This window comes from Sphaerodactylus townsendi, linkage group LG04, assembly GCF_021028975.2.
Source record: "Sphaerodactylus townsendi isolate TG3544 linkage group LG04, MPM_Stown_v2.3, whole genome shotgun sequence".
NCBI classification, from domain to species: Eukaryota; Metazoa; Chordata; class Lepidosauria; order Squamata; family Sphaerodactylidae; genus Sphaerodactylus; species Sphaerodactylus townsendi.
The window spans coordinates 144,589,417-144,597,147 of NC_059428.1; the positions used below are offsets into that span (position 1 = coordinate 144,589,417).

Sequence of the window (7,731 nt, forward strand, 5' to 3'; positions counted from 1 at the left end):
CTCACCCAAACCGGGATCAACCTAGTTTTTTCCTGGACAAATGGAAGTATGTGCTGCAGATAGCTGTAACCAACAGGGTTTACTGCAACCCCTTCAGTGTGGTGTAGTGGTTAAGAGCAGGTGGATTCTAATCTGGAGAACCAGGTTTGATTCCCCACTCCTCCACCTGAGTGGCAGAGGCTTGTCTGGTGAGCCAGATGTGTTTCTGCACTCCTGCATTCCTGCTGGGTGAACTTGGGCCTGAGAAAGGGGGGGTATAAATCCAAAATCTTCTTCTTAGGTCTCAGACCCTCCAGAAAGCCAAATCAGCCTATTCCGACTATCGTGCTGGCTACCATAACCTGACCCGTTTCCTATGCAATGTGCCAAATTACGAGCCACAAGAAACGGACAGCGTCGCCAACGTGGAGAAGAAGCTGAAGAACCAAAGGGTAATTGGGCGCCCTTTTTTGTCTGTCCCGGGAAGCTGGAGACTGGGGCGGGAATAGAAGGTGGTTTGTACTGGATCAGAACAATGGTATTTCCAGCTGATCGGTGGCCCAGCCAAAGGGTATGATGGAGGAAGCTATTCTTATTTCTGAATATTGGTAGGCAGCAGTACACTGCTCAGACAAGAAGCTAAGACAGTTTTGCTCTTTCTATGGGGCAAGCTTCTATGGGGCAAGTGAGCTCCACAGCAGCAAAGTCTGCAGGTTATGGGTTACCCCATAGTGTTTCCCCTATGGGGGCAGGGAATCAGGAGCCATTCTTTCCAACCAGCCGGCATGCTCTTTCTGCAAGATGCCCCTTAACGTGTACGACATAACACATTTCAGGAAGTAAAAGACCACCATGTCGGCAGGACTCCAAGAGGGGTGATGTTCCTTCCTGTTTGACTTCTGCTTGGTCCCCTTTTGCAGGCCCTGCTGGGAGACATCGCCAGCAAAGAGCAAGAGGTCAACCGGGTCTCGGCTGATGCTCAGCGCTACCAGCAGGCAGTGAAGGTAAGAACTGGGCGGGAGCGGAGAGAGAAATCGGAATGGCCTGCTCAGAGACAAGAAGCACTCTGACCTCCGCCCAACAGCATGACCTCCTGACCAAAGCGCACGACCCTGACGGAAACAAGCCAAAATTCTGAGCATCTGAGGTCAGCTGCATTGTTGTAACTTTGACTGATGTTACAAATAGGTCTGTGCAGCAGACCGGAAGTCCTCAGCCCACATTAGTTTGCTTGTCCTTACAACAGCCTTGCAATGTCGGCCAGGAGCTTTATCCCCCATGTCAGGAAGGAGACCCAAAAGGGTGGCAGAAGACAGGAGGGTTGGTTCAGCACAGCCTTCCGTAGGCTTGGTTGCATTCAGCACGTTCATGCTCTTTATCGGTCTCCATTCCTCCCCCAGGACTATGAGCTGGAAGCGGAGAAGCTGAGATCTATCCTCGACTTGGAGAACGGGCGCAATGGGTTCATGAACAAGAGACCCAGACTTCAGTCTCCTGCTGCAAAAGTGAAAGAGGAGGTACCTTAGTCCTGAACCCAGTTTTAGTCCCGGCCTCTCCTAAATGGGCCGTTAAGCCCGCCCCCCCTCCTCCTCCTCATGGTAGGACTATTAGTGTCTGAATTCTGCCCCTCCAGCGAAGAGGGTAAAGTGGCGTGTTGTTGAAGACTTCCATGGGCTGGATCAACTGGCTGTTGCGGGTTTTTCAGGTTGTGTGAGAACATAAGAAAGAGCCTGCTGCATCAGACCATAGTCCACCTAGTCCAGCACTCTGCTACTCACAGTGGCCCACCAGATGCCTTTGGGAGCTCACATGCAGGATGTGAAAGCAATGGCCTTCTGCTGCTGCTGCTGCTCCCAAGCACCTGGTCTGCTAAGGCATTTGCAGTCTCAGATCAAGACTGGTAGCCATAGATTGACTTCTCCATCAACCTGTCCAAGCCCCTTTGAAAGCTATTCAGGTTAGAGGCCATCATCACCTCCTGTGGCAGCATATTCCAAACACCAATCACACGTTGCGTGAAGAAATGTTTCCTTTTATTAGTCCTAATTCTTCCCCCCAGCATTTTCAGTGTACGCCCAATGTATGGCTGTGGTCTGGTAGTTTTTGTTCTGTGGTGCCACATCTTAATCGTGCCATGCCTTTGGAGATGCCAGCCATAGATGCAGGCAAACTGGTAGGAGCAAAAACGACTAGACCATGGCCACCCAGCCCAGAAAACCCACAACTGCCAGTCCAGAGCCACATGAACTGCTCTGCCCCGCCCTCTTTACCCTGAACAATAGAGTTGTCAGCTCCCAGTTAGGAAATTCCTGGAGGTTTGGGGACAAAGCCCTCCAGAGATATGATGCCAGAGAGTTCAGACTCTGCGTTCTCCTTCTTTAGACTAGCACAACTGCCTTCCTGAAACGGTTTCCTGAGTCTCTCTTCTTTTTTCACCATCTTAGGAAGCTCACCTGTCTGCCAAGTACACAGAAGTGAATGCTGTCAACAGGCAACGGCTACAGAACTTGGAGTTTGCCCAGAACCTCCTGAGACAGGTGTGTGTGAGAGAGAAAAAAAATAAATGACTCCCCTGGCCAGAATCCAGACCTTACACTTGAAGCTCAGCAGATGTCAGCTAGTTGTACAAGTCAATCCCGGAGAAGCAGTGGCGCAGTGGTTAAGAACAGGTGCATTCTAATCTGGAGGAACCGGGTTTGATTCCCCATTCTGCCGCTTGAGCTGTGGAGGCTTATCTGGGGAATTCAGATTAGCCTGTGCACTCCAACACACGCCAGCTGGGTGACCTTGGGCTAGTCACAGTTCTTTGGAGCTCTCTCAGCCCCACCCACCTCACAGGGTGTTTGTTGTAAGGGGGGGAAGGGAAAGGAGCTTGTCAGCCCCATTGAGTCTCCTTACTGGAGAGAAAGGGGGGGATATGAATCCTCCTCCTCCTCCTCCTCCTCCTCCTCCTCCTCCTCCTCCTCCTCCTCCTCCTCCTCCGCCGCTGCCGCCACCGCCACCGCCACCGCCCCCCTCCTCCTCCTCCTCCTCCTCCTGGGATGGAAGAGATTGGAAGATGCCTTCATAGTTAGCTCAATAGGGCTGCAGATACAATCCAGATTCTTAGTGTTCCTAAGGCCCCAGGTAACATTTACCTGACAAATCTGGCCGATAAGCTGACTTAAATGGGATGTACAAGTTGTTTGCAACAACAACAACAACAACGAAAGCACAACCCAACATGGGGCAAAATTAGTTGCTGACTTCGGGCAGGCGGGACAAGAGCACAATATCTTGCCTCGGCAGTAGAACCTTGAGCTGACTCTACCTTTTCTCCTCCCCTCGACAGCAGCCCGACACCCACGTGACGCGTGAGTCGGTCCAGACCCACCGCTCCGAGAGGCCACTGGAGGAAATCTGGAAGCTCAAGAAGGAGCTGGACGACGAGAGCCAGCGGCGGCAACAGCTGGAGGCGGAGATCAAGGCGATCCAGGAGAACATCCTCCTGCTGCAGAACCAGAAGCCGCAGGAGTCCGTGCTCAGGAAGGAGGTGGTGAAGAAGGTGCCCGACCCGCAGCTGGACGGGAGCTTCCACAAGATGCAACAGAACCTGTCGGAGGAGCAGCGCAGGAACCAGGCACTGCAGGATGAAGTGGAGGGCCTAAAGCTCAAGCTGCGTGTGCTGGAGCGCGAGAAGAAAGAAGGCGGGCAAGAGTATGTGGTCAAGGAGGTCCTGAGGATTGAGCCAGACAAGGCGCAGGCGGAAGAGATCCTGAAGCTGAAGGAGGAGCTGGAAGAGCTGAAGAGGCAGGAAGGGTCCCGGGAGAGCGAGATGGCCGTCCTGCGCAGACAGGTGGCCACTTTGTCTGAGGAGAAGAACACGGCACAGGAGAAGGTGACCGAGAAGGAAGTGGTGAAGCTGCAGAATGACCCCCAGCTGGAGGCGGAATACCAGTCGCTGCAGGAGAGCAAGCAGAGGGAAAGCGCACTCAGGCAGCGCCAGGAGGAGGAGCTGCGCTTCTTGCAGGACAAGCTGAAGCGGCTGGAAAAGGAGCGGGCCATGGCCGAGGGGAAGATCACTGTCAAGGAGGTGCTAACGGTGGAGAAGGACCTGGCGACCGAGAGAGAGGTGAATGAGCTGCGGCGCCAGTACGAGGAAGAGAAGGCCAAAGGGCGCTCCAACGAGCGGGAGAAGGCTGAGCTGCTCCGCAAGATCCACGCCTTGGAAGAGGAGAACGCCAAGGTGATCGTCCAGGAGAAAGTCCGGGAGATTGTGCGGCCGGACCCCCAGGCGGAAAATGAGGTGGCCGACCTCCGCCTGCAGCTGGTGGAGCAGGAGGGGAAACTCCGAGGCGGGGAGGAACAGCTGAAGGACTGCCAGGGCGAGTTGGGCATTCTACGGAACCGGGGGCCCCAGGTGGAAGTGCAAGAGGTCATCAAGGAAGTAATCAAGTACAAGAACGACCCGGAGACCGAGATGGAGCTGCAGCAGCTCCGGGATGAGATCTTGGACCGGACCAGAGCCATTGAGCGGGCAGACTTGGAGATCTACCAGCTGAAGCAGGAGATCGACATCCTGAAGAACACTCAGCCTCAGGTCCAGGTGAAGGAAGTGGTCCAGGAGGTGCTGCAGTACCGGGAAGACCCACAGACCAGAGAAGAGGTCGAGTCGTTGAGGGCTCAGCTGGCCGAAGAGCAGCGGAAGCACATGGACCTGGAGCGGGACCGGAAGCGCCAGGAAGAGATCATCCGGCAGAAGGAAGAAGAGCTCTCCCAGGTCAAGGAGAAGGTGGTGCAGCAGGAGGTGGTGAAGCTGGAACAGGACCCTGCCCTGAAGGCCGAGGTCACCTCCTTCTCCCAGAGCATTGAGAAGGAGCTGAACCAGATCGACACGCTCCGCAGCGAAATGCGCAAGCTGCAGCGGAGGAGGTCGGAGCTGGAGCGGCAGCTGGAGGAGCTGGAGAAGGAACGGGTGGCCCGCAGAGAGGCGGAGCTGGAGGTGCAGAGGCTGAGGATCCGGCTGAACGAGCTGGAGGAGCAGGAGCGGGAGACAACGGAGCGGGTCACCGTGAAGCAGAAGGTGATCCTCCAGCAAGACCCGCAGCAGGAAAAGGAGCACGCCCTGCTCAAGCTGGAGCTGGAGGAGGAGAAGCACCGGAGGCAGGTCTTGCAAGCAGAGCTGGAGGCCCTGCGGAAGAAGCTGCAGGCCCTGGAGAAGATGGAGGCCAAAGAGAAGGTTGTCATCTCTGAGAGCGTCCAGGTGGACAAGGGAGACACGGAGTTTGAGATCCAGAAGCTGAAGAGCAGCCTGGAGGAGGAGAACCGGCGGAAAATGGAGCTCGATGCAGACATCAACAGGTTAGAGGCCAAGTTATCCGAAGTGGAGTTCAACAATTCCAAGTCTTCCAAAGAGCTGGACTTTTTGAGGGAAGAAAATCACAAGCTGCACATGGAGAAAAAGAACCTCTTGCTGGAGACCAGGAGGCTGCAGTCCGAGATCGAGCTCACCGTGACAGAAGCCCGAGACTTGCGGAACATGTCGCCGGCAGAGAGCAACCTGAACCTGGACTCCCGCTTCCAGTCTTTGGAGCGAGAGATGGAAGAGCTGAAGAGGCTGTCGCGAGAGAAGGACGAGGAGATTGAGCAGCTCCAAAACCGCCTCCAGACCGTGGCCATCAAGAGGGAGCAGCGGGAGAACCACTTGAGGCGCTCCATTGTGGTCATCGACCCGGACACCGGCAAAGAGATGTCCCCGGAGGAGGCCCACAAGTTCGGCCTGATCGAGTGGAGCCTCTTCATGAAGCTGAAGAACCAAGAGTGCGACTGGGAAGAGATCGCCGTCAAAGGGCCCACCGGTGAGTCCTCCGTCATCCTCGACCGGAAGTCGGGCAAAAAGTTCTCCATCGAGGATGCCTTGAAGAGCGGAAGGCTGACCCAGGCTCAGTACGACAGTTACCTGAACAAGGAGATGTCTATCCAGGAATTGGCGGTTTTGGTGTCTGGACAGAAATAGCTCCCTTTTCTTCTCCAAGAGAGAAGGCGGGGGGGAAAAGAACTATTTTGAAGCAGTCAGCGGCTTGAAGCTGCACCCCTTGTTGCCAATTCAGCCATTTGCTGCCTATTGCTTGCCTCCCAGGGGGCTCATTGCCGAAATCTAAGGTCTTAATTCCCCCCCTCCCCTCAACCAAATGCTGCATTTTTCAAGGTCGCACGATACCTGTGTCCAGGTATGACACCTCTGCCCCTGCACTTATTTAGCCCAGGAGACCACAAGCCACCAAAGGCTCAGTGTGCCAGCAAGGCCCACAGCTGGGGAAGATGCCTCTCAGGTTGCAGCAGGGCCTGGCCGAGACAACTCGGGAGTTGGCCAGCTTGAAGGAGCCCAGCCAGCTTGAAGGAGCAGGCTCAGAAGCACTGAACTTCTCAGAGGAGGTCTGCTGGGGTAGCCAGCTACATAAAGAAGTCCAGGGGGGAGGGCCAGTGACCTCACCACTCCCGGACAAGTATCCACTGGCCCAGGGGCTTGTCACTCTTGGCATGGGGAGGGAGGATTGGCAGAGCCCAGGGTTGGCCCTCCCTTGGGAAAGCGTTTAAAGGGTTTTGCCCAAGAGCAGCCAGGAAGAACTAGACGCATTCCAAAGCAGGTGGGAATAGATAGAGAGCAGAGCAGAGCGGGGAAATTGGATGAAGAGAAACCCCCTCCTCTGGTTCTATTCTGAGTGTCTCTCCTGGGGCACTCACCTCACTATGAAAGCAACCCTGATGTTAGAGGGTGGGGCAGCCCTGGACTCAAAACGCGACAGCAGTGGATAAGGACCAAGCAGTGATATCAAACTATTTTTGTGTAGGCCGGTGTGTGAACTAGTAGAGAATGTCCATCCTCTGCGAGCCATGCTTTTGTGAATGCTCCTCTCCCCACTCCCTTTATACCTCCCACCCAAACTCAAAAGCACTTCCTACCACACATCCTTGGAACAGGTATTAAGATCTCTAGCCATGGTACCACCTCCCATCTCATGTAGCTGTAACTGAGCTTTCTCAGCTGCCCCCTCAGCAGTTTGGGAAGAATACTGGCCTGCCTTCTAGGCTAGTGGCGGCTGTGAAACTTTTTGGAAACTAAATGTTATTACTGCATCAAGCCCTTCATCTCTTCTGTCTCCGTCCCCAAGCCATGGACTCCTAGAATCATAGAGTTGGAAGAGACCCCAAGGGCCATCAAGTCCAACCCCCTGCCATGCAGGAATACACAATCAAAGCACTCCTGACAGATGGCCATCCAGCCTCTCTTTACAAACCTCCAAAGAAGGAGACTAAGAAACAGCATCACAATATTTAACCCCAAGAACTATGTTCTTTCCCATGTTGCAGTAGTACGATACTTGTGCTGGTGGTTTTTGCTAACTTAGTTCTACTCAACTGTCGTGTATTCTCAAGTATTTGCTGTAGAAGGGAATAGGAAGTTTTATCTACAACACAAAACAGTAATAAAAAAAGATGCCGTGAACTATCCCTCAGGAGTTCCTTTTATATTTCTTCAATTTTAGTTCTTACAAAAGGATGAAGGTGTTGAGAGATTTGTTGTATCCAGTGTAAAGGTTTTGATATACAAGATGGCGGATGATGAAGGCGAGTACTGGAAGGCTGCCTATATCCAGAGAAAGGTGGCCTAGTAGAGAAGGTCACCTAAGCTTCTAGCCCTTTGACAAACAGAATTATATAAATGCACCCAAAAGGCATACAAAGTTCAGAACTGATCTCTGCTTGGCCAAG

At 53.8% G+C, this 7,731-nt stretch overlaps 1 protein-coding gene across 1 annotated transcript in view; it reads left to right on the forward strand.

Annotated features, from left to right (window-relative positions):
* PPL (periplakin) overlaps nt 1-7,470 on the forward strand; it is a 43,289-nt gene extending 35,819 nt beyond the window's left edge. The window contains exons 18-22 of the mRNA XM_048493231.1: nt 281-431; nt 900-983; nt 1,380-1,496; nt 2,424-2,516; nt 3,311-7,470. Of these exons, the coding sequence (XP_048349188.1) occupies nt 281-431; nt 900-983; nt 1,380-1,496; nt 2,424-2,516; nt 3,311-5,974 (3,109 nt within the window). The 3' untranslated portion in view covers nt 5,975-7,470. The remainder of the gene's footprint in view (nt 1-280; nt 432-899; nt 984-1,379; nt 1,497-2,423; nt 2,517-3,310) is intronic.
* Nucleotides 7,471-7,731: the final 261 nt, after the last annotated feature.